The sequence below is a fragment of the Vanessa atalanta genome, chromosome 7 (genome assembly GCF_905147765.1).
Source record: "Vanessa atalanta chromosome 7, ilVanAtal1.2, whole genome shotgun sequence".
Classification (NCBI taxonomy): Eukaryota; Metazoa; Arthropoda; class Insecta; order Lepidoptera; family Nymphalidae; genus Vanessa; species Vanessa atalanta.
In genome coordinates this window covers 12,161,835-12,189,539 of record NC_061877.1, presented here as the reverse complement: position 1 = coordinate 12,189,539, position 27,705 = coordinate 12,161,835, and the positions used below count along the sequence as shown (strand labels likewise).

Genomic DNA, 27,705 nt, shown 5'->3' with positions numbered 1-27,705 from the left:
CCCTTTTGGTAGATATTTACTACCATGTACTTATCACTACCATGTACTTATGTACGTACCAATACTTTGCTCATAGCCAGGCTTTAAGTATAGTTTCAAATAAACGGTGCGGTAATTTTCGTAAATTCGTAAGAATCTGATTGGTTGTACAATCTTATGGCTATTTTATAGTATATCTATTTCTATCATGAAGAGCACGTCTTTCTACTTTTAATGTTGACTATCGAACATTTTTGATAAATATGTTAGTTATTTCTTACAAATCACTTTCGAAAATATACATAGCAGTCAACGTAAGCCCAAAGTCTGAAGGAAATTGTTGGTTCTTCGGGGCCCTGGGCACGTGCCTCATGTGCCCAATGGTAAAGGTGGTAATGTCTATCCCTACCCCAAGAGGACAAAAGCCAAACAAATAACATTTGATATTTAATTTAAGCGATATTATTGACCGAGTCACGGTGAGCTTGTAAAATCTATGATATTCATTATGGATTTGAAAAAAAAATGGTAATTTTGTAAAGCAAAATCAAAAGGCAATGGTAGTCAAATTAAAGTATATATAAGTATATTAAAGGAATAGTGTGCTGATATAAATAAAAATATATTGGTCAAGTAATATTAGTAGTGCAAAATATAGCTGAACTATAACAAATCGTGGCATACGTAAATCAAGGGCTTGTTTATCTTTATTCGATTGGAACAGACGATATTGCGCTGCTTAGTAAAAAGGCTAGGCTGTTAATTAATTGGCTTATTAATTTAGTTGCCTGCGACATATACAAACGCCTGGCATACAGGGCTACTAGTATGGGGTCCAACAGTAAATAAAAATTATACTCCTAGATAGATAGATAGCAATAGCCTGTAAATTTTCCCACTGCTGGGCTAAGGCATCTTCTTCCTTTTTGAAGAGAAAGTTAAGAGCACATTCCACTAAATTCCAATGCGGGTTGGTGGATAATAGCAATTATGTGCAGATATAATATAAAGGCATATAATAATAATTATATATTTCGATAATGCAAATTATGTATATATATATTGTTATATAAACATAAATAAATATTATATTATTCAATGAAATGAATGAATGTATATTTGTCTTGATTCTGTCATTTTCCACGACATAATAAACCGCTGTGTTTATTTTCGCGATTAACATAAACTGCAAATCACGCTCTCGCATTTTATCTATATACCTACATATATATATATATATAGTGAAATACCACGCACTGATTAATCACGAAATTTCAAAAACGGTAATACCTACAAACTTGAAATCTGGCTGGTAGGTTCCTTAAAGATTGTAGACATCCGCTAAGAGCCGGTTTTTATGAAACTCCACCCCTAAAGGAGTAAAATGGGGATTGAAATTTTGTGATTTATAAATTTCGCGCGGGTAAAGCCGCAGGTTCAGCTAATATAGTTGTTCAGCTACTAACTTGTTCTCATCCAACGGTAACAGTTATCGATTATTCTAATTCAGATATAAGCCAAGTTCACACAGTCAATCACATTAACGAGCCTTTGACCTAAATAGGTATGACATAGCTGCGATTCCCTTGTGACAGGGCCTGTAACTTTAGGGCTGCCAAAAAAACAAAAACAACTAATATAAAGTCTTTTTACAAAAAAAATATATCAAAGGAATTGGTATGTTTTCTAACGAAAAAGATTTTATTAAAAATTAAGGGTTTATTAATAACGAACATAATGCTATTGTCTAATATCTGACAGCCCTGATCTTGCAATGAAGAGGTCAACGACCAGAGGTTAAGTAGATTATTGCTACAATTGAGAGAAAGTGACACGCGATCCTACACTTTAGCCCAGGAATTGAGAACTTGAACTATTCGATTCGATGCGAAGTTAATTAAATGCCAAGGCGTTTTACTTTCCTATCTGGGAAGATAGTATTGTTTTATGTAATTTAGTCTTTTCTTTTCGTCATTTTCATTAATGTTACGTATCAGTGCGTTTCAAATATTGTAAAGAAAAAGTTTCCCTTAACCACTGAGCTTTCCTTAATAATAACAATATTTAGTTATTACAATATTACTTATTGTTGTTTATATCACTAAGTGCTCGAGCCTAACTTTAAATAGTTTTATAGTACATATAAAACCATTTTATCTGCTACCAATATTCACACATATGTAAATTAGAAAACTGATATCAATTCCCCAAAATATCGGAATATCGGAAATCGCAACGACCATCGATCAGCATCGAGAGTTCACTTGAATTCGATGTCGTTAACAATTTACTCAATTTAAACTCGTTGCTGCCACTTTATATTGTCAAACTTCACCGGGAGACTATTCCGTACGCACAAATTCGAAACTCGTTGGTAAATTCGAACGGGAAATCCGGAACTGTGCTGGATAGCTATTACTGTCCACGAGTATGCGCGCTCTATATCTTGGCCCTCATTATTCATTGGCAGCATTTAATTCAAAAACAACCGGAAAGCGATTAGGTACAGAACCAACACTTAACATAACCTGGGGCTTTGGGATCTCTGGACTCATAATCTAGCCATGTGGTCGAACATAACACTAATGACAGTAACCACGCGGCAGAGAAATTAGCGAATAAGGCACAAACAACTACTAGGAGATACTTCACTGTTACCTTACAATGGCAATCCATACCTGATAGCATTATCTCATCATGGCCATATAGACAGACAGACTGTACACGATTCAGATCAGACTAGTAAATCAGAATTCTACTAAGAAAAACTGACACATAACAGGAAGAAAAAAAAATAAAAATTCAATAAAAAAAATACATGAAACCAATCAATAGGAAGATAAACCAATGGCACGGTTAATACGTCTTCACAGGGTTTTTTTTATTAGTTGTTAATGAAATATAACAACACAATAAAACTAATAGCTTCCAGTACCAAAAGTATTCTAGTATCTAAGTAATATAAAATCCCAAATAGCATATAATAATGTATCGAATCGAATATATATTGTTATCGGGTTAATTTTAACATATTTTTAATTTTCTCGCTTTCGTATTTGTTTTTTGTCGGTTCTGTAAAATCTATTTTAAACGAAATTCCCGATCAATTACAGATTTCCAAATTATATCTTTGTGCCGTTTGCATTTCAAACATTCGACCTTGGATGAAAAGTGCGAACATATTTCTAAACCATAAATCAACCCCCATTTTTCGTACAGATAATGAGAATTACAATTACAAGGAAACGCTGTAAACATTACGTTTAATTCAATTTCGATTAGTACAATTATGTATCATTATTTAAGAACTAAATGCTAATCATTCCTAATAGAATGAAACAAAAAAGATTGAAACTTTAAACAGCTCGTAATTGACAATACAATTAAAATTATGTGTATATTTATTTCATCTTTATTAGGTTCAAATTTGGATTCAATTTTAAATAACCTGATAACAAGAAACTAGATATGATAGAGATGCACTTTTACGAACAGACATACAGCGTAATAAATTTAAAAGTAAAATATTTATTTTACTGTCACGAAGTTATAGTCTAAAGTATTGCAATTAACTAACTATTGACAAATAATATAATAATAATAAATATATAAGAGCCGAGATGGCCCAGTGGTTAGAACGCGTGCATCTTAACCGATGATTTCGGGTTCAAACCCAGGCAGGCACCACTGAAATTTCATGTGCTTAATTTGTGTTTATAATTCATCTCGTGTTCGGCGATGAAGGAAAACATCGTGAGGAAACCTGCATGTGTCTAATTTCAACGAAATTCAGCCACATGTGTATTCCGCCAACCCGCATTGGAGCAGCGTGGTGGAATATGCTCCAAAACCTTCTCCTCAAAGGGAGAGGAGGCCTTTATCCCAGCAGTGGGACATTTACGGGCTGCTTATGTTATATTTTTATGACAAATACTGTCGTTTAACAAAATATTAAATGACAATTAAATTTAATCAAAATTACATTTCAGATAAATATTTACAAATCTTACGTTTAGTAATATTTGATTGCATATATGTATGTATATATGCCGTTTTAAAATTATGATATATCATTAGCTACGTAAAAAATAAATATTCCAATAAAAATGTTCTTTTAAAACAATAAAATATGAAGATAATATTGCAAAAGTCGTTAAACGACATTGTATAACTTTAACGTTCTTTATTAATGAGAAAGTAACGTTTTCAAAAAGTATACGAGTTATTGAATAATGTTGATTCGCGGGCAAAGCTAGTAAATAATATTCGCACGCGTTTGAATTGAATACTTAAAAACTTAAAATATTGTTCTAATTTTATATATAATTTTAAAATAAACCGTGTATACATACACATACACATGCATTTAGTAAAAAGCGGTTATTTGAATATTACAACTCCAATGACACTCCAATTTTATTATATGTATAGCTTAAGTGTTTAGACAGTTTATTAATTTTATAGCCTGGAAATGTTCGCTGGAAAAAGGACTTATTGTATTTTAAAGAAAAAGCATACATAGAAATATCACCGTATGAAGTTTTACGTTTTACTTCTGTGAAGAACTAGTGGCGAATTTAAAATGTGAATAATCAAGTTTCTAGTTTCTGTTCCTCCCAGTAACCTCGGCTATCGTTGTTGAAACAATATGTGGGCTATTAACTGCCGTGTCTCTTACGCGTTGGTTATTTAGTCATTATATACCTTAGCGAATGCTATTTGATCTGAATCTTGAGATGTATGTATGTGTTTAGTTCGTTGCCATCGGTCGGAATAATAAAAGTTATGTGTTTATTTTTATGTCAATAGCCCATTGGCTGATTTTATATCACATAACTGTCCTTTAAGGGAAATGAAACCGAATTGCACATTTAGTTTTATATAAACTTATCTTTAGTCAAAATCGAGTACTTGGTATGTTATTTCTACGATATAGATTGTCGGACGGGCAAATGGGTCGCCTGACGGTGAGCGGTCCTTACCTTAAAATTAATATTTATCTGTGCATAGACTTTTTGCTGTAAGAAATATTAACTATTCCTTACATCGCCTACGCGCCATGAACCTTGGGAACTATGTATTGGTTCATATACATAGTATAATTACTATCTATTATGATCCTTGTGTTACACTGGCTCACTCACCCTTAAAATCGTAACACAAAAATACTTATCTCCTATGTTTGGTGGAGTAAGTAATGGTTAATATTTCTTACAGTGCCTATATCTATGGGCGGTGATGACTTAATATCCAGGGTGCTAGTGTTTGTGTTCATTATATACTATAAAATTTATCACAAACGCCTCCTTTAAGAATGGCCATTGTGGCCAAAATCGCTCAGAAACCCATCATCGTCTGTAGTAACAGGCTAAGCCGTATTATAAACGTCCTACCATATTATTATTCTTTTTAATTTCGTGCACTTTTGACATTATTTCAACAGTCGAATGGCTTAAAAGCAGCCTAAAAGTGTGAACATGACAGTTGGACTTCCCTCATCCCTTGGGCTAAACTGTATCTACACTCTATATATATGTATATTATTATATGATACAATATAATAATGTACTCTTTCTTGTAAGAGAAAATACGCGATTCCTTAAAAATAAGGTTTGCTAGTATCCTTTTTTGTATAGTTCTAAACATAAATAAATTAATAATGAAGCTTGATCGGTAAGCTTTATATACGTAACTTTAATTTGTGCCTTTATAAATAAACATTAATTTATTTCAAACGTATTAAAATGTTTCAAACTAGTTAATATAATATCGGGTTGGTTCTTTAACCTAGGCTCACATTTTCTCTGCCTATATTTTTAAATCCACTACATTATTTTATTCTTTATTGTAATCAATTGTACAGGGAGTAGAGTTACTTCCACTCAAAGAAACAAAACAGTAACTGTTCTTTTGTAATTAATCGATTTTCAAATTAGAAATAATTAATTGCAAGCAACCACAATAAATGAAGTATTACCAAAACCTGTTAATCGCCTTTTTTCCAAGTACGAGGAAATAGTTAAAGAATCCGTGACTATGAATTAAAATAAGAAAATTAGTTATATTTTTTTGGATCAGAAAATGAATCACCAATTGTTTTTTTTTTTAGATGATTTTTTTAATATAAGTAATATGCGCATATTCATGAAGTCCATGATCTGTATAAGCATTCTTATATTCCTTGTGTAACGAAAATTTTTCAATTCAAAGGTAACGTAACTAGTCGTTTTAAATTCAGAATTTAATTTCGATCAATTGACAAAAATATTTCAATTTAAAACGCTCTTTCAAGGTCTTGGATCAAAACAATATATATCTATCACATACAAAATTATCAACAAAATTTAATTAACACAAACAAAACGTAAATATGAACGAAAGCGAAACGCTAGAATCATTTTGATTACCTTGACTTTAGACATGACGGTTGTACCAATTATATTTAGACGTCATCAGAACAATATCTTGGCGGTTTGTACACTTTGAACTGCACCGGCAACACGTCCAACCCGCAAGACAACCGAGTCACGACTGAGTCTATCACAATATCATTCAGTTTGCAATACGAAAGCTTGGATGAATTAGATTGATTAATAGTTGGAGCAAATTTCGTTGCTGGAGGAGTGAACGCTTATCTTTTGATATAGAATGAAGAAATAACCGCAGTTTTATTACTTCATTAAGCTATTCGGAGCTATAATTGGTCATTGAGAGGAGTGCGGGTGTAGTCGCTCGGACTATAATTGAATTTTTTTATCTATAACCTTAATTGCTATATAATGAATGTAAAGGTGAATATCGTATAGGAAATGCGTAAATTATTTATCACTTTGGTAACTATGGAAATAGCTATTGTTATTGCCGATTACAGGTAGGAATCCAGCTTGTAGTAAATTCCATTATCCACAAAATATTGTTCGTAAAATTTACGAACGATGTCGGAAAACAAATAACTCCTAAAATGTATTAATTTTATATTTAATGACGAGAAACTTTTTAGGCAATGGGCTCCGTGTCTGCGAATACCGCTGAGTTTCTTTCATCGGGTTTTCTCAGGTCTAAGGTGTTTCTTTCCGAACAGATGACACAAGTCTGTGCGTAAACATAGGTGCACTCTCTAATCCCTCACTCTCATAATCCGATGGGATAGTTAATCCGACACGACTGGAAACAGTTAAGGTGCACGACCAATGGCATTCCGTGTTTTGCGAGGCACTGCAATGTCAAAACCTTCATATTCCAAACTCTAGGCTGTTACTGAGAACTTTTCGACGAAAAATTTTCTTTACTTTTTATCAGCCCGATCTGTAGCTTGGACCCAGGATCTAGCAACTAGATCAACGAGGTGACTATAAAAAAGGTAAACACAAAAACATACCAATATACAATTGTTTTATAGTTGTAAGTCAATTATATTTAGCTAATTGTCTGAATTCAAGGCGTGTCGCAATAACTTAAAGTTGTAATAATAGAGTATTGGATGACATACATTATAGTAATGTGGTTTTCTTACAGTAAGAAATTAATTATTGGATTCCATTTATTGATTCCTTCTAGAAATTCCTAAACGGTAAATTTTAGTAGCGTGCTCGGTTTTGGAAGCTTCAATTTATATAGATCTATCATCATTTCGTGATTATATAGAAGACTAGTTTTCGCCTGCAGCTCCGCCCGCGTGGATTTGGGGGAGGGTCAGGTCTAGTCCTGGATTCAAAGCTCATTTCGGACAGATAAAAAGTTAATGAGGTTTGTCATTGCAAAATTTCTTAGTAACAGCAGTTTAGAAATTAGAAGTGTGTACAATGTACATCCCTGGGTCACGAAAGTAAGTAAAACCGTTGGTTCTGCGCCTGAACGTCGACGGAAGCCGTCGCATCAGAAAATGAGAGTGAGAGTGAGAGTGATATGTATGTCTTGAGTAGTTGGTAGTCTCAAATCAAATCATCAAAATATCATTTTCTGTGCCCCGTCTGTTATTTTACCACTTATCATCAAGTAAAATCAAAATATAATTTATTCAATATGGCTCTCATAAACTTTCAATTTCTCTTCATACTTTAAAACAAAGTCGTTTCCCGCAGTTTGTACGCTTAAATCTTTTGAAATACACAACGGATTTTATTGTGGTTTTCACCATTAGATAGAGTAATCCTTCCTAATAATAGGCCTTTCTCTACCATAATATGCATATGATGGTAGAGAAAGGCCGAGAATTTACTTTCCTAGCTCGAAAAATTAAGAATTGTCCTTTTTACATTTGTTTTTCAATCTCAAAGTTGTATATAGATTCACATGTGAAACCGGTACGGATAGATAGTAAAATATAAACAGAATTATAAAGCTAGTATTGTTTTTGTATAAAGACCTTGTATATCTAACGTCACTCCGTAGTTACTCTACTTCATTGATTTTATTGCATGTTTTTATAATTGAATTATATAGTTTAGTTATATGTAGTTGTTATATTAGTAAACAATTGCTCTTTATAAAACTATAGCGTATTGTGATTGCAGAATGAGGTAACACGCGTGAAACACTCTGAAAAGACTTGATGACAAAAGGAAAAATAATATATGATATTGACATCATGGATTAATTTTCCTATTCTACGAATTACAATAGAGAGGTAGCCTATACAAATCCTAATAATCTTTTTTTGTTTTAAATAGGATGATAAACTGGCAGATGTGCCAACTGTTGGAAGTGTCGACACTGTCAAAAATTGTTGCCATCCCTTATAACGTCAATGCGCCGTCAACGTTTGAAAGTAAGATGTCATGTCCCTCGGAACTTTCGTTACTGAATAATTGAATTGCATCTAGCATTAAAATTTATCATAAAGATACACGTTGCCTAATTGGTGCACCACTGTTTGATGAAGGCATACTAGACTATTCTTTATCGTTTAATTAATGTACTTTCTACGCGCAAGTCCAATCCAGCCTTAACAATCAAATCGATGTCATGTACAAATTTTAAAATTATGGATGAGTATTCTTGGACTGAAACTACACTTCCCATTCCATATAATGGCATCGATGTGAGGAAAATTTCAAATGGTGCCCTTCCGGTATTTCTGCCTTCTATACATGGCATTTCAGGCCTTTGCGCACAGATTTTAAAATCAAATTCTGTCAAAATCATAGCCACTGTTACAAAGGCAATAGAAAACTAAAAGTTAACGATAACCCTAAGAATACAAGATACAATTTTTGGAATTCGCCATTGCGATACGTTACATTACATAGTTTGACATAAAATTTAACAAGTGCCAAAAATCGAGCCAGGCTTTTAGTGTGTAAGCAACTAAAGTGTCTGGTGAATGGTTGGTCTGGTCTGGTCACCGTCTGAATATCTTGCGACACTTTTAGACAATTAATGTTTCTGAATATCAATTGGTCTTCGACTGGGCACATCGCTGTGCTTTGAGGATACATGCCTATGTGGAACGAAAGTTACATAGTGTGTTTACATACATGTGTTTCGGATTACATAGTGTTTCTTGTACAGGAAATTCAGGAAGGCTTTTCCGCCACGGTTCTCTTTTGATGATGGACTGCCTTACCTGGGAACGACGACGCTCCTTCAAATGCGATGCTACATATGTGTTTATATGTTGGCCCTCATCTCGTATCAGGGAAACAGTGTTAAGAGCCAGAGTCACCGCGGAAAACACTAAAGTGAACAAGCGATCCAAATATTCGTTACTTCTACCATTTGCAGTTGAAACACCTTAGTAGATTAGTAGTACAAAAACTTTAATTAAAAGTACAACACCTCGCCTTATTGCCTCCTCTGGTAACTGGAAGGCTTCTTGATTTTTTGCCCAGAGAATCGGAACTGGAACAATGAAAAGGGAAATATTAATAACATTCTCGCCAACATTCCAGGCGGTCGTAATATATACAGTTAATTCTTATTTATATATAGTTAAAGCCTATTTTAATATTTCTTATGTAAATTATATAATATAATAGTATATTGTTAATTCATTTAAATTATTTGCTATTTGAATCAATGAAATTGATATCGTAGAACGCGTGAATGCGATAATACGTTTATATAAGGGCACTTTCTCCTCCTCATTATGTTCTACATGTGGGAAATATATCTTAATATGTTTTAACTCTTGTTAAAAAAAAATAAGTGTGTGTGTCAGCCAAAACACGGGTCATATGTATTGCCTATGTATTAATAAATCTTTATTTACTTTTATTGATTACAATATAGCGAAAAATAATACGTTAAATTGCAATCATATTTCACAGTTCACAATATTTCGACAGATTACAATCTGTCTCGTCAGATTGTAATCTAACCATTTTTGTTATCTTACGGTGACATATACATATGAAGTATATTAGAGCTTTAATTTAATCAAAACATATATAAATAAAAAATACTTTATATTAAGTTAGTAAACTACAGAAAATAATAAATTTATTTTTTTGAATAGTATACAAAAATAACTAATCGTATCTTATTTTAATCGTTTATTTTTACAGTTTAAAAACGCTTGTATAGTAAAAGAAAAAAAATAACCTCAAAAACGAAATAATCAGAGATCATTTAAAGCAATCACAACATCGATTTAATAACAATTTATCTCACGTTAAGGCTAAATGTTCAAGGAAAATCGTAAAGGATAGAAGTGGTTCATTGTTTTATGTTTATGTACAATCATTGATGTATGTATATAAAATTAGGTTGGAAGGATTTTTCTAGAATCCGATAAATTTTGATGAAAATTTCCAAAAAGAGAGCAAAAGGTCTACCGAAATTACGATATAATAAATTAATAGATAATAAAAACATATTTTGAAAATAATGACACAAAATTTCGTGTATAAGTTGTTTAGCCTTGAAGAGCTGCTTTGTCAGGAGCCAGTCCTGGGTGTGGAAACGGGTCTGGCTTAGCATAGAAATGCATTAACATTACAACCGAATGAATCTGTAAAATTTGAACACCATAAACAAACATTGCTCGTTAAACCACTCGCAATGTGTGATAAAAAAAATGACAAACATTAAAAAATAAGTTTTAGGCTTATCTCTTATATTTAAGTTGGTGAGATAAGCGCTTCGAAACTTGTAGAAAGTGTGCAACTTAACCGTCTAACTTTTCAATATAACTGTAGGATTTACTAAAAAATTTGAATGTGGCTTAACTTAAAAAATACTTTTAAAGGAATTTTGTACAATTGTTGAAGATATGCTATGTTATTTTGAAGTACATAACTTGGTTTTAGAACAGAAATAACTTTGATTTATTTTCTACAGTTATTTAAGAAATAAAATCCAAGATGCTAGTTTTATAGCACTCGAAATAAATGTTTCGCATGCGCTAATATATTATATTCTAACATTCTAAAGTACGTAAGCAGGTAAATAAAATACCTGTTCCTGAGTGTCTTAAGTGAATAATAAATAAATGAAACTAACCAATGACAACAAACACCTCATCGATATAACTTTTATTTGAAGATAGAAAATATAAATTAAAAAAAAGAATGACAACATAATTTAAAACTATACATTAACTTACACTGAAATATGACTTTAAAAAAAATTACTCATTTAGCAATTTTTAGCATCAGCTTGAACAGTCTTGAACTATAACTGTTCTGTTTACTGTTGACTCATTTTACGTCATGACCATTATCGGAAGCAATATGTAAAGTACATTACAATTAGTTACATTAAGGCCTTAACTATATAGTACTAAAAACTTAAAATATATAATGTACAAATAATGACCGCGTGAAATGGTGGCAAGAATGCTAGCATTATAATTTTATTAATTCTAAAAACAATACGAAAACCCCATCGATCTTGAAACTATAAATCAACATACTATTAACTTAATGCGTACAACTGAAATAATATTATTTTCAAATAAAAATAAATTAATATTATTTGAAGCCGTGTATATATTTTACATGAATTTTAAATTGAAGTAGTTTCTTCTTAAGTTGGAAAGAAAGAAAGTGATACGTTCTGAAACTTTAAGTTTGTGCTAAGGGTTTATGTGAGACAAAATCTAAACATGATTAGGTATGAACTATATTTCGTAATATTTCATCCAAAAATGGTCATCTGTAATATTTTAAACAAACTTGTAAGTAATTTTCTATTTTACAAGCTAACAGTTAGAAAATCTTTTTATATATTAATAGTGTAAGCTGATTGTTGTCCCAGTGATTATGGGACGATTGCTGCATGTAGAAGATCGGTTATGGTCTTATTTTGAGTTCCAGCTGTAGATGTACATGAAATAACGAGGATTTTTGATTACAAAGTAATAAACATTGTTACTATTTAACAAATAATTAATTTTAGAGAGCGGAAAAATATAACTGGCCGGATAGAGAGCGGCGCTATGGCTATGCTATGGCTGTGCTAAATAAAATCAAATGTAAAACGTGCGGACAGACGTCGTCAGTTTACAATGAAATTAAATCAATACAAAACGTTTTTTTTCTACCGCGACAAATATAGTTTTACCTGCCTTGTTCCTGTTTGGGTGAGCCAGTTGAGATATAGGTAAATTAGCGGCAAGTTTGCGGTGTTAAGAGTAGGTTACACTAGAATTGTGAATATGTATGTAAGGGTCAGTCTGTTGTATTAGTAAAATTAAGCAATTGAGCTAAGGTATCATTTTTCTGTTTTTTTATGGCTCAACGCTTACTAAAAGCTGTTGTCTGGGAGTGTAATATGCCAGCACATAAAAAAATACTAATTATAGATAGATAGAACAAAGTTACAGACATAACAATAACAATAACAATAAAAATAAATTATTTAAAGAAAACCACCAAGTTAATTTCTTGAATTGTTCTTCTTGTATTCAAGTAAAATCTTTTGTTGCTAATTACATATAACTATCGAATGAAGAACGCCGACGTTACATTTCTATTGAATTATATTTGATATGTCAAATTGTCAATGCAGCAATTATGTAACCATTTTACAAAGTTATACATTTTTAATAACAAAATTGTAAGAACGTTTATTCCATATTCTCACTTTGAAATGGAATCGCCGTTCGTAGGATTAATTTGTAATAAGTTTAAATATAATTAAAGTTAATTTAAAAATGATTTCGTTTTTTTTTAAAGCCTCTGTCGGCCGCAAACGTAATTTTCTTAATCCTTGAAATGTAAAGTAAAGTCATAAAATCATCGTAGTAAAGTTTTGAATATAAAATAATAAGCTTAGACTATTAAAGTCTTGTTAAATCAAATCAAATCAAATGTATTTTATTCACGTAAAGTTGACAATGAAGCGTTTTTGAATCGTCAATATTTAAACACTACTACCGTTTCGGACATCAGCATCCAGCGAGAAGATATGGCAATAAAATCGCATAGTTGCTCTTTTCAAATAAACATATTTACGATGCTTTTTTTCACAATTAGTGTCCTGTGATGGTACCCCAGCCTAAATCCAAGTTTTTTTTCTAAAAAGTATTCTTTTAATGAATAATAAGATTTATTTAGTATATATGTTAATTAGATATTAATAAATAAAACTAAATTGTCAATATATATATATATATATTTTTATACGTAAACGTAACAAAATTATCAAGGTAGATGTTCCATCACAGTCGAGCCTCGAAAGCCCAGCTATGTCATTAATTTTTATTTATAATTCACCTCATACTCTGTAACGAAGGAAAATATCGTTAGTAAACCTACATATGTCTAATTTGTTGCCGCATGTGTACCAACCCGCATTGAAGCAATGTGGTGAAAATAGCACCAAATTTTCCCCTCAAAGGAAGAACCGGCCTTAGCGCAGACATTTATAGGCTGTTACTTTACTTTACACGACAATATTTCTATTTATATTGTGCAGGAAGGCAGATCGTCAAAATAATGATCGATATATCAAATATATAGTTAGACTAAAAATAATATTTTTATTTGCCATCCACTCATCAGATATTATATCGCCAAACAGCAGTAGGTACTCAATATTATTGTATACCGATTTGAAGGGTAAGTGGGTCAGTGTAACTACAGGCACAAGGGAGTTTAAACCTTAGTTCCTGAGTCTGGTGGCGCATTGGCAATGTCAAAGTCAAAGTTAAAGTGGCAATCACTTACCACCAGGTGACCCATTTGCTCGTCCACCAAGCTACATCATAAAAAAAATCGGCTTACAACATAAATGGAATTTATAGGAATATTTAAAAATATTCTATCAAATATATCTAAGCTGTGATTAATGTAGGATGCTTATATTTATAAGCTAAGCGCCACTACAAGCGAACAATTCTCTCCTAGTTGTATTATTAAGTCATTCCAGCTAAAGGTTCGATTGACGCATTACAATGATCTACATTGATTGAATAGTCACAATCCAAGCGGATTGTACTAATTATATGCCATTGAAAGTCACCTGTGGGTATTCATTGTGGAAATAGCGGATACATCATTCGCTAACTCGGCACGTAATGGTTTATAGATGTACAGATAATGAATATTCTAAATATAAAATAGATGTACAGATAATGAATTCTTGTAATCAAATTGACCAGTTAATTATATTTAAGTTATCTGTGGTTGTCCCTGGATAAATTTTGGAGACTTAACAAGTAAACGAATATAATTTCGAATGAACGACAATTTAAGAAATTAATTATTCATTTATTACATTCTGGAAATTGTAAATTTTTAGAAAGTTTTCAATTTTATATGCTTATACGATTTTTAAGACCCCTGTACTCCTCTCGGACCCCTGTATCACACCCATAATATCCATTCTATAAGTACGCAATTCTAACAGTGATTCTAATATAATTTGTGACAAATTTGGACTTGGTCTTCTGGTCTTTCGAATTTCATTTTTTTCTTCAATGAAAATAAACGACCTTGGCAATTTTTTTTTAATAAAACGCCAGTTGTTGTAAATCATTTAGTGGGTTAAGGCAAATAATGATATTTTACATAACAAATAATAAACAATAATTGCACTCGAACAATATTCTGTGCAGTAAAATCCTGCATTTTATTGTACATAATATTTTATTGCTTTACATAAACTAATAAATATTATATATAACTTTATATAATAAAATTTATGTTTATATATGCGTTTACGATATAATAACACGTAACTAAAACAGTAACGAGCATGAGCGTAGAGGGAGGCAGGGGGAGAGGACGAGTTAAGAAGTAACGGATAGAGTGCTTAATGAGAGAGATGTTTGTCAACGAGCAAGATAATAAACGAGGAGAATCGAAGGAAAAGACATGCAGAGCCGACCTCAAAAATACAAAAATAGGTCCAGGGAAAAAAGAAAGATTATATGCGTTTACGATGCAGATATATCGTATCAGTGATTGTTTAAAGTCGATATAATATGCAATTATTAACAGAAATTTAATTATTATTGAAGAGTCACTTATATTCCTATTCACGCAATCAAGCGTAAAGCTTATCCTAGACGTGGGGTCGAAAATAGCTAACAACATGTGACTTTTACATTGCCATTAGGCTCGTTAATACTTGCTAATTTGAATCTTAGCAAACAGCGGCTCTTTGCAGACTGCAGAGTGAACCAAAACGCCCTAATAAATCCTGTGAAAGTACGTAATTCAGCGGACTATTGTATTTTTTTCCATTACAGTAATGTTTCTCATATGATAAATATTGTAGGAGATCGTTAACTAAGCTTATCACCTATGACGTCGTTACATTTTTAATTATCTTTAGCACGCTAACCTTAATTAATAATTAAATACGAATTAACGTTACTTATATATTTAAATTGTACTTCTACAATTTCATTGACATACGTATATCTAATTATATATAGTAATACTGTAAAGTAAGAGATACAGCTAGTATATATTTATAAAATATAGTATTGTAATAGAATGTACTATATTTGTTCGTGATAATAATTACATCAGCTCACGTACCGCCGCGGTCCAGCGCGCGTTGCTCATTAATATTACATACAATGCTTTTCTATTGTGACTTGCCAAACAATTTACTGCCTGGCAATACTGGCATTCCCTGTGGAATACCGTCACGATAACGTTAAACCAACCTTAAGGCAATACGTTGATATTATTGCTGAAGTTACAAAGAATTTATATCTGCCGACATTAGTCGGTGAAAACATAGAAAATTCGTCTGGAAATTAATTGTAATTATCTGAGCTTAATATTTTTGGATACTTCTGGTTTTTTCGATAGTCAAATTATTGTTTTTTACATAGACAATTATTGTATATATATATCTATATTTTTAGTGTTTGTTAAAAGTGAAAATTGAAAATGTTAAATTTACTTTAAAATCAGGTATGCTCAATAATACAATTAATATACACTTTTAAATTAAGAAAAACGAATTGATTTCTTTTTAGTAAACTCATTAGTGTAATTAATTATTTATCTGCCCTCCGCCTGCTTCCTTTCGTGTAGATTAACGATTAATACAAATCATGTACAATTAACAAAGTGTCGTAAGTTTTATTCCAACGCTTTTGTTTATTCTCTTATTAAAATGACTTTAATTCTCCAAGGTATTTAACATTCAAATACTAATAAAATTTTCGCAATTATATTATTAATAGGTAATAAGATCACTGATTTGAAAAAAAAAAAACGTCTTTTGGTTTTACGTCCTTTTCGCTGTATTCAATTAATAATAATAAAAAAAAAAAACGAAAGAATGGAGACACTTACCTAAGGCTAATGAAATAAGAGTATTCAGAACTGTCTTTAATTAAGACTTTGTAAATAGAGCTTCACCAAGAGCGAAAATTATAGCGTAATTTTCGAAATCAAAGAGATTCCTTAATTATAATATTCTCGGAAGGTCGAAAACTTAGTAGCAATGAGGGATTTTACTCAAACTAACTTCTGTATAAGATGTACAAGTTCGTAAGTATTATTAAGTAATAAAATTTATTAATAACGCCGTCATTATGTTATTCATAAATTTTTGGTTGAGATTAAATTGCTAATTAGATAAAAACGAATCAGATAAGATAAAATACTGTAAACAATGATAAGCATCTTCTTAATAATTATAATACACAAACTTAAAGCTTAAAGATGATAGGTAAATGTCGTCGAAAACGTCGGTTAACACAAGTATCAATTACGTATTTAATTAAGTATTAAAAATAATAATAAGTAAATCTTCCTGACATAGTTAATTTGTACTGTTTATGCATTAATTTAATATAATTTTTATTAAATTAATTTATAAAATATCTTAAACTAAGAAGTGAATATTAAAACAGCGCCATCTTATCCAAATCCTTTGTAGTAATGTATGCAGTTTCACAGCAGTGATTTTGTCGTGTAAACCTAGATGGCGCTGATAATAAAATATATGTTTGACGGATCACGTTTAGGACGCGTCTGGAATGTCACAGTTCGGTAATGGCCGCCGCCGGGGTGGTCTGTTCGCGTTCTTGTCAGTGCATCGTGTGTTGATTGGTTGTTTACTTTATTTACATCAACATTCTTATCATTAGAACTATCGAGGCAAGTGTTTTAACGTTTTCTCTCATCCCAAAATAAATAATAATACAGAACAAGTGAGTTTACTGGTCCGCTATGTGCGGGCCATTCACGTAGCATTGAAATGGGAAAGCATCGTCCGGTGTAGTGTTGTGGTGTGTTTATAATATATTCGAGCTCAATGCTGGGCTTCAGGAGCACTATGTGCAACCGGCAGCACACACAGGCATGTTTGAACACGTCCCTGTCCATACGACAGGAGATACAAAGGTTCGAGAGCGTGCACCCATCGATATACGCTTTATACGACCTGGTCGAGCTCGTCCCTGATCCTTTACTGGCCCAGCAGATTCGTGACCACGTCGTCGCTATAGAAGGTAAGGTTTTGAAGCATCTTTGAGTCAGTAACGCCGTATACGGCTCTGTTTACGTCCGCATTATCTCGCGTTTCTAAGGCGACGCTGACGCTGTGTTTTGATAAGACACGCTGGATAACCTATTTATCGATTACCGTAAGCAAAGTAGAGTTTAATTAAAGACTCAATTGTTTGATTTAGAGGTAAATTAGTTATTTGATTGTTTGGCAAGTGATATGTTTGTATTTGTCTAGTCAAATTGATGTTAGAATCGTAAATACGAAATTGCTTGTAAAGTTATAGCGAATATACAGTATAGTAAAACATTACCATTAAAAGAGTAGTAAGTATATATAGTCAGCCACTAATTTAAAGTAAATGAAATTTAAGTAATATTTTAAATGCGATAAAAATGGATGATTTTCGAAAGTGTTTCAAGAAAATATTTTCAACAAATCAAAGCAATTACTAAAACGTAAAAAAAAAACCTTCTCGATATTATAACATCACTTTATTTTGCGCCTAGAAAAAACAAGTGTTACAGAGGTAAATGATGTCTCAATACGGGTAAAACACAATAAAGATTTTATTGTATTCAAAATATAATTATTAATAAATTTGTTAATAAATACAAAATCATCAATGAACAATGAACAATCAAGAAATTTTAAAAAAAGTAGTGCAAAGTACGGAAATGGTTTAATACGTCGAATGTCAAACAATTGCGATGGATTTTAAAAATAACCAATTATTTTATACCTACATAAATATGTAGTATTATCATCGCAAAGCACAGATAGTGCCATATTGCATATGGAGCTTTGTACAAACTTCATGTGCCAGGTTTGACTCACACAAATAAATGACACACTAACAAATGAAGCTTAATAAAAGTTTCTAAAGGCCCATTTAAAAAAAAATACTTTGAACGTAACAACTTTTAATGCGTAATTCTTGATGTACACAATTTTTTAGTATATTTCTGTTACTACGTATTTTCACTTCGATTGTGTAAAGTATTCTCCTAATAACTGCTGAACAAGCAAAAAAAAATCGTCAGACAGAATCATTAAAAAAAAACAATCGCCTGACGAAATGCTACGTTTTGTTTCAATCGAAGCGAATCGAATGAACAAATTAAATGACAGCATTGAATACAGATTAAAAAATATTTAACAGACAACTATAACGCACGAACTTGACATTAAAAATGTTTTTTACCGAGTTCATTGTAAGGCAGCAAATGGAGCGGCAAGCGGTTAATAAAAACGGTAATAACTCTAACCTAGGTGCCGTATTGTGTAATATTTCTTTGTTCAATTCATTGTTATTACGTGTTTTAGTCACTTCCGCTCGGACTTACGAGTACATCCTCTTTTATGCAGGTAGTGCTAAATACGTCGGTGACATGCACAACAGTGCTATTCTGGAACTTCGTATCTCACTCGTGAAATGTCGGGAACTGACTTACGATGTTATGATTCTTCGATGCGTGTATTCTTCAGATGTTATAATTATTAATAATTATTAATAATTATTAAATAGCACATTGTGATATCTTGATGATGATCAGCTATATGAATTTAGTCTTGTAAAACTTTGTATAACTGTATAATGCAGGAAAAACACTCTTAGAGTAATAAACTTTTGAATGAAATGGCACAGGTGGCTGATAGAGAACGCTCAAATGTATTATTGAAATAAAAATCATTAATAAGAAAACATATTACCTATTACAACATTATATATATAATAAAAAAGCTAAGAGTTATTACAAGTATACAAGTGTAAATTTCATGTTCTTGTGTAGTGTGTTTTGTATTCGATTCAGGAGCACATTCTTAATCAAATAAAAAAAAATACAAAACTATTCGAGAAAACATCGATACCGTATCGATTTATTATTAATAACAAAAAAATATTTATGTAAATAAAACGAATGCACTTCAAGTCTATGACATTCGTATCCGATCTCTTATCTCAATGTCAATTATAGCAATGAAACACGAATATTGACTTTACTTATCTGTTGCATTTGATATCTTGTTAGGTTTATTACACAAATCACAATACAAGAATAAACAAATGATAAAAAACATGGAATTCGTTTCCCATTGCTAACTATTGGTTAAGACTTATGTGTTCCAAGCACTGTGTCATTGTGGCTTGTTTTCTTATCTAAATATATATATAAAATTACTAATATGTATACAGTTTCTTAAATATATTTGTTGAAATATAGTAAAAGTTAAGCATTTTTGATATAGATATATATCGTCGCGTATATCAACTGCAAAAAATATTCCTTATGTAAAAACCCTTGGCTCTCATTACTTTTGTAGTTGACGGTAACCCTAAATGTCTATGTTAAGTTTCTCGAACACACACAAAAATATAAAATAAAACGAAGAATTCTCGCGACCATAAATGCATTATAGAAAACAAAACTCATATCCTATAGTGGGTACTGACTACTGAGCAGCTTCTGTTACAAAGTTAAGAAATTGTAATGCTTTATATAAAGAGACACAGTAAAAGCATTTTGTAAAAGTTTTTAAATGTTTACTTAACTTTTCTCAAGGAGCACTTAAAGTGCCTTCATGTAGTACCTAATATAGTTTTCAACAGATCACGGTTCGAACACCACTGGCTTACACAATAGTTAATTGGTTTGGTGGAACAGTCACTGATAAAAGTGAAAGTTTCTTCTTAAATACTTCCGACATGAAAATTAATAAAATCAGACTCGTTCAATTTGGTGATTTTTTGCTTGATTTAATTCCCGAAAGTACTTTCCTTGTAAGAATTACAGCAGTGACATCACTTCTTTGGCAATTTTTAATTTAAAAAATGCAATGTCTTACGACAACGGCGTGTGCAAGTGTCATAAATAAAATTTAAATAAAATTCTGCCCCAAATGCATCTACCGTGTGTGTTTGTGTGTGTGTGTATGTGGCATAAGCTCAAAACATTCTAAAAACAGGTACAGTGCAAGTCTGTCTATATTCTACAGCTAAACAGCATTTGTCAGTCCTACCTCTACGAAATTTAAAAAAGATGAGGCCCAGCATTAGATTATTTACAGAATTTTACTTACTTTCCTATTCATATATCTTTGTTTTTTCGACATAATATTAATTTATTTAAAATAAAATGTCTTGTTCTCTGGTGCCTGTAATTACACTAAAACATTCACCATCAGAAACGCAATACAAATTATATCTCGTTCGCGGTAATATAAGTGGTTAGCATATAAAATATTAATTATTAAATTTCAATTTCAGACAATAATAAATATCCTTGAAATTTTCATAGCACGCGTGAGTAATATAAAACGTGGAACGGTGTGTTAAACAAATTTTATTACAAAAAGATCTCACCGAAGTGTTTTAGAAGAGAAAGTTATGGCAATATTCAATAACATTTCATTGCTCCATCCATTACGGAGTTAGAGTAAATTGGAAAATCTTGTAAAGTACAAATGGGTGTTCGTAAGCTGGTGAATCGTTACAGAACATTAACCGAGGCCCATTGAGGCAATTGTACGGCTCTAAACAGTAATAACATAAAATTCAACGCTACAAAATTCGACTAGCTCTCATTGTGAATAGCAAACTAAACTCGGAATATTGGACTCAAAATTAATAATAGGAAATATGCGTTTAATGATTCGGAACTAATTGTAGATTTGATTTAAATGTCTATATTAAACATGTAAATATAAAAATAATTTCAAAAGTTATTTCTCTATCGGACTTGATCCTGTATCCTTTGAGTATTAGGGTCAAGGGGTGTTGCCAATTAACCTGAGAACCTCACGAGGCTCTCGTTACTTGATTCTATTCAGTCTTAAGTCTTTTGTCCAAAAACTGGATTGATCATTAGCGGTGTTCTCGTGTGAATGTGGTTGTGTGCGATTCTCTTCGGTTTCTTGATTTTTATTATCATCGTAATTGGATTCACTGTCAACTGAATTTATTTTGTGCACTTAAATATAACATTCAACTTTGACAGTCCAGATTATTGTTAATAAAAAGTAATTACCTTCGTAATTGTATTACAAAAGTATATTACCATGTACCTAAAATTACGGCTTTACCAATAATTGTATGTTGGTCAATAATGCTGTCTTTTTCTGTCGAATGCCGAACTAGTGATGACAAAAAGAGATAAGTATGTGTTTAACTACACACTCGTTAAATTGCGTTTGTAAGCAAGGCCGTTGATGTGTACTTTTTGTTAATGGTTCCATAGGCATGATCGTTATGTTACCATCTAAGTGGTTGGCGGTTTGGGTTATTTAATTCTACTGTGATCGTATTATTAGGCAAAGAATTTAAGTATATTTGATCCTACGACTGCCTACATATTGGCTGACTACGTATAATATCAATCTGAGTCCGCAAGTGTCACAAAAATTGCAATGGGACACGGCCTCTCTTAAAAAGATACTCTGGAATGTATTCCACTACACTGCTGCGGTACGAATTATGGTCGTGGCGAATACCAAGCCATACAAGTTTCCTTACGATGTTTTCTTCACCGACCGCCGTGCACGAAGGAATTCTAAATACACATAACGTATATGAATAAACCATTTTTTTTCCATAAATCTAAATCGTTTATCATCTCACTCACCCTACAAATCAGAAATGCTCATTTCAATACAAATTCATTTTTGCAAAATGAGCTTCTTTATGTTAACATATGTACCAACATGTAAAAATCATGGAACCCCTACTTATCGTCTGATAAACACGTTCTATTATTGGCTAAGCTCAATGATTACATTTTTCAAATGCTTGAGGAGGTGAGCTGAAATGGTTCAGTGGAACGTGTGAATCTTGACTAAAGATTTGGTTCGAAGCCAAGCAAATACTTTTTTGTTTAAAATTAATTTTATAATCGGCTGTTATTTAATATTCTATCGAGGTTTGGACATCATTTAAGAAACTTGGTACGAAGAAAATAAATAATAGAAAAGCCACGCAAATAGTCGAATGGAAAAGATTATTTTAATTTAAGTATCATTTATAGCCTAGAAATATATTACGATACTATAATATGTGTTTGTTCAAAATCAAATAGATTATTTTCGCTAGGGCAATAATTCAACCGAGACTGTCATTGGTCAAATTGTCGACATCTGTACGATTGCAATGGACTATTGTGATTCAATTGTTTTTAATGAGGTCGGTCCATCTAGGTAGAGATCAACCATGTGTTCATCACGTGACCTTTACTTATATCACCAATAAAATAAATTTAAACAATACTTACATTATCCAGGTTACTACTGAGAATTTTAGGCTTGTCTAATGTAGTAAATAACTGTAGACTCCTGTAGGATAAGTGACAACTGCTTAGTTGGTCTCGTGGATAGTCTATAAAATTACAGATACCACTGATACCAAAGTATTTATATGAAATCTCGGCGTAGAGTAATAAAAAGATTTTGAATTAAAAAATATATATTAATAGCAGTCGTGCCCCTTGATGGTAAGTCATTGGGAAGTGATATGTTGGTATTTTACTGTTACTTTGTGCATGTGCTTGGGCACTGGTTCAATCACCTTCCAAACCGAACCAAAAAAATACTAAGTATAGCTTTTTGATGGTAGTATATGTGTTAAGTGGGTAGTACCTATTCATATGGGTTTACACACTATAACCGTACTAACAAGTAATATAAGCTTGTATAAAATTTCCTGCGCAATTAGCTGGTCTTTAAGATTAGCCGACGTGTACGAGTGTCGATCTCGGTGAACTTCAAATTATCCAAATGACATATGTTTGAAAATTTGCTTTGTTAAATGTTATAATATAAATCTACAACATGTGCGTTGGACGTAATCAAATTCTAGCGAGGCCACGGTCAATAAACTCGTACTTTGTTACAACAATGTGTAATCGTGCGTAACGATCGAAATATATATTACTAGGCAAAGAGCAAACGTTACGTTATTGATGTATTGTTAATTTATTACCTAATTACAGTAATTAGGACTCATAAACAATCATACTTTTATAAAAAAAGGAAATGATTTATTAACCGATTTATAAAAAGACAAAAGCGTAAAAGTAAAATATAAACTTATTATGTTTTTTGCTAAAAGGCCTCAAATATTGTTGGCAAGATGCAGAATAAAACAAACATTTCGTAACTCAAAAAACTGTGTTGAATATAAACACAAAATTAAATATATAAAAGAATATTCCCAATAGGCCAATTTTTTATGGTATCACGTAGTCGGTGTACTTAGTAGGTGAACTAAGCTTAAATTTTTTATTTCATTTGGTAAACGATACAATACATACTTGAGTGTAACTAGTGCATAATAATGTTTCAGTTTCATAGACCTTTCGGTCGAATAAATGTCCGAATTACTTTTTGAGGTTTAAATTTAAACTTTCTTAATATAGTTTCTAGATTAAACAGGCGAAAGAGGTAAAGTTTAACTAACGGCTAGACGAACAAATATAAGTTAAGCATCTGGAGGAAATTTTTCATTGCACAAGTTTTTTACGGCGGTTATAATTTTTTTCGTTCGAAATTACTTTAATTAAAAAACGTAACCTTTAACGACAAAGAACATTTTATTAACTTTACAGTGTAAAGTACAAAGTTAATAAACAGTCAATCAACTTTAAGCACAAATGTTAGCTCTGGCAGGTACTTGAAAATAAAATAAAAAATATTAATACTAATAAAATGAAACGAGCATCTGGACTAGACTTCAGGGGATGTTATATATAATTAAATTAAAGTACATTGTAGTAAGCGAGTAAATGCCCCTTACGTTTACTAAGAAAATATCTCTCCTGTGTATAAGGTTTGAATGCCGACTTATACAAATCCACAATGGTGTTGATTAGTAAAAATGACGCGAAATGTATCCGTCTCGAATTCCATTTATTTATGCTTGCATCCATCATGAGCCAACTCAGTAGACAGGTCTACTCCTATTATTGCTAGCATAGTTTAACAGGTGATTCCGATATGCTGTTCCAGTACGGTGAAGTGCGGTATGTGTATCTACCCGCATAGGAAAGCATGCGATGTTTTACTTCACCAAAGAACTCGAGATGGATTTAAGAAAATAAAAACTTGGTGATAGCCGAATAAATTCTTCGATTTCGATTGACGTGTTCTATATATTTGGCCAAATCGTTTTCAACGGCCCTTTTATTTTAATTATATACCAATAAATAGGAAGGGTATATAGTTTAACCATATAACCGTTCTGATCAAAGTTTTAAAATGATGTTTGAACGGTGTTTATCCCGAAAAATGTACACATTTTTGGCGGTTAGGGTCGTATTGTTGAATCAATACAATCAATGATGCATTGCCGCGAGCAGTTTGCTCGGATGTTTGCTCGGACCGGTATCGATGGAAGCAAATGCCCGTGTTTGAAATTTTTGTTTATATTCAATAGACTGTTTGCAGAAATTATGTAACCTTGACGCCATAATGTCTGTGTTTTTGTAAGTAAGCTTTTTTGTTGTAAATAGCCATTTATCGACTTTATCGTGTCCTTTTATTTTATTTATTTAATCTCTTGGTTGTAGGGTTTTGTGCAAGCCCGTCTGTGTATGTAGGTATAAGTGAGTCTCATTAGATATAGGACCTCAAAACAGCAACACTTATTATTGTTGTACTCCAGTTTGATGGGTGATTGAGACAGTATTATCCCAAGGTTGGTAGTGCATTGGTGATTTTATGGCCGCCTGATAGTGTCACCACTGCCCATAGATCTAAGCGCCATATAAAATTTTAAAGAAGATTGTAAGAAATTTACATAACCAATGATTACAATATAAGTAATGATTAATATTTTTACAGCGCTAGTGTATAGTCATCTGCCTGTATAATAAAAAATCATAGCTTTGTTGAACTCTCTATCCCACCTTGAAAACATTTCAAAAGATTGTGGAGAATTATTATAAAATGAAGAATAAAATGTTCAAATTCTATTGATAAAATGTTGCCTAAGAATTCGTTCGCGCTGTATTCAATTCGTCGAAACGACCCGCACGAGGTGACCCGTAGTGCCAAATCAAAATATTATTTATACAGGCTCTCATGAGCATTTTCTTTTTTTTACAACTTGTGTGAGAATACAGTAGTTTAGTTTATAGTATTTTTTTTTATATCAGATTTAGATTATCGTAATAATTTCTCACGGGTTATATCAAAATGTAAATACGTTATCAATATTGAATATGTGCTTTAAATTTATGTCCTCAAACGTCTTTGATCTAGTATTTTTACGGGTTGTACGGCTGCTGACAATGTAATTTGCAGTTGCTCAGTGGAAATACCTTACTGATCTCTCTCGCCTCGTAGAGCACGTAAAGCCATGCAGCAATACTTTGTATTCTTGTGTTTCGGTTGCGAGTGAGTCAGTGTAACTACAAGCTCAAGAGAATACAATTTGTTCTCAAGTACCATGAATGCGTGGACCAAGGATGGTGATGCGTTCTAACGCATCTCCATCAACCATCTCTAGATGGTGCGTTAAGAAATGGTCGCTAAATTGAATCGCGTAAATATGAAGATACTTTATTTTGAATACCACTGAGATTTACTTTTTTGGTTGGCGGACGAGCATATGGGCCACCTGATGGTAAGTGGTCACCACCGCCCGTAGACAAAGGCACTGTAAGAAATATTAACCATTCCTTACATCACCTATGCGCCCCCAACCTTGGGAACTAAGATGTTAAGTCCCTTGTGCCTGTGATTACACTGGCTCACTCGCCCTTCTAACCGGAACACAACAATACAGTGTACTGTTATTTGGCGGTAGAATATCTGATGAGTGGGTGGTACCTACCCAGACGGGCTTGCACAAAGCCCTACCACCAAGTAAATACTTTTATTATCTCAGAATAAAAGTGTCGTATGTGTTTGAATCCGGGTATTGGGATACAGCCATTAGATGATAGCACACGTCGGGAATTACGCATTTACGTTATTAAAAAAAAAATAGCATGTTATTAACTTTATTGTAAGCCATAAATATTATCTAATAGTAATTTCTTCAGGTTGTCGTTTTGAATGAAGTGAATAATATAATTTTATATTTAGTACGTCAGTTTTTTTCTTAAAATAAAGTCTTATTTTAAGAAAAAAAATTAGGCACGATAACCATACAAAAGTGCTACTGATTTAATTTTGAACTATGTGCCCACGACATATTTTTATCTCGTGAATAGAAACACATTGATAAATAATAACTCAGGTTGTTCCAAAGCTCGTGAAAGTTTTTAGTATCAAAAATACATAAAAAACAAAACTATGACATATATGTTTAAGGTACCATGTAAATTCTCTAGTTAACACAATTTTATTTTTAAACCGGCTAGAAGTCTTATATACCAATTTATTTGTCATCAGTATATTAGTCGTCGTAGAGCTACCGATTGAATATTGTATTACACCACGTGGGAGGATCACTCATTTGTGACCACATTTATTTAGCCCGAACAAAATCTTGTTTTCAAGTAAACGCTCTCACCCAAAAGGCGTCTTTTTACGATAGTTATAAGGGCCAAAATCGTTGGGATTATTAGGTCAATATGAACGTTATTAAACCGACAGGTTCTGCCCACGAGTAAGCATTGCAAAAACGCGTTAAATTCAAACTTTGTTTTATTGCGACGTAAATCAAGCGGGTATGATTATTTTTGGTTTTTAAATTAGATCCAGAAATTTTATTTAAGTATACTCGTATTTTTTATGATCTTTTTAATATCGTGTCGATCGTAAGCGAAGTAGCGAACGTTTCGATGTTTTACGAAGAAAAATTCGTAGTTGTTATAATTTTTTGTCTGATTGGAACTGAGTTTTTTTCGTACGTGTCACTTCACTCCA

At 32.1% G+C, this 27,705-nt stretch overlaps 2 protein-coding genes across 3 annotated transcripts in view; one reads left to right on the top strand and one right to left on the bottom strand.

The window, feature by feature from the left end:
• The window catches only part of LOC125065200 (angiotensin-converting enzyme-like), a 39,708-nt gene extending 33,204 nt beyond the window's left edge, over nt 1–6,504 (bottom strand). For both annotated transcript variants that reach the window (XM_047672699.1, XM_047672700.1), the window contains exon 1: nt 6,387–6,504. In XM_047672699.1, coding sequence (XP_047528655.1) covers nt 6,387–6,401 — 15 coding nt within the window. In that variant the 5' untranslated portion in view covers nt 6,402–6,504. The remainder of the gene's footprint in view (nt 1–6,386) is intronic.
• Nucleotides 6,505–17,396: 10,892 nt separating this feature from the next.
• Nucleotides 17,397–27,705, top strand: part of LOC125065082 (centaurin-gamma-1A) — a 230,692-nt gene continuing 220,383 nt past the window's right edge. Inside the window, exon 1 of the mRNA XM_047672500.1 lies at nt 17,397–17,845. Within this exon, the coding sequence (XP_047528456.1) occupies nt 17,650–17,845 (196 nt within the window). The 5' untranslated portion in view covers nt 17,397–17,649. The remainder of the gene's footprint in view (nt 17,846–27,705) is intronic.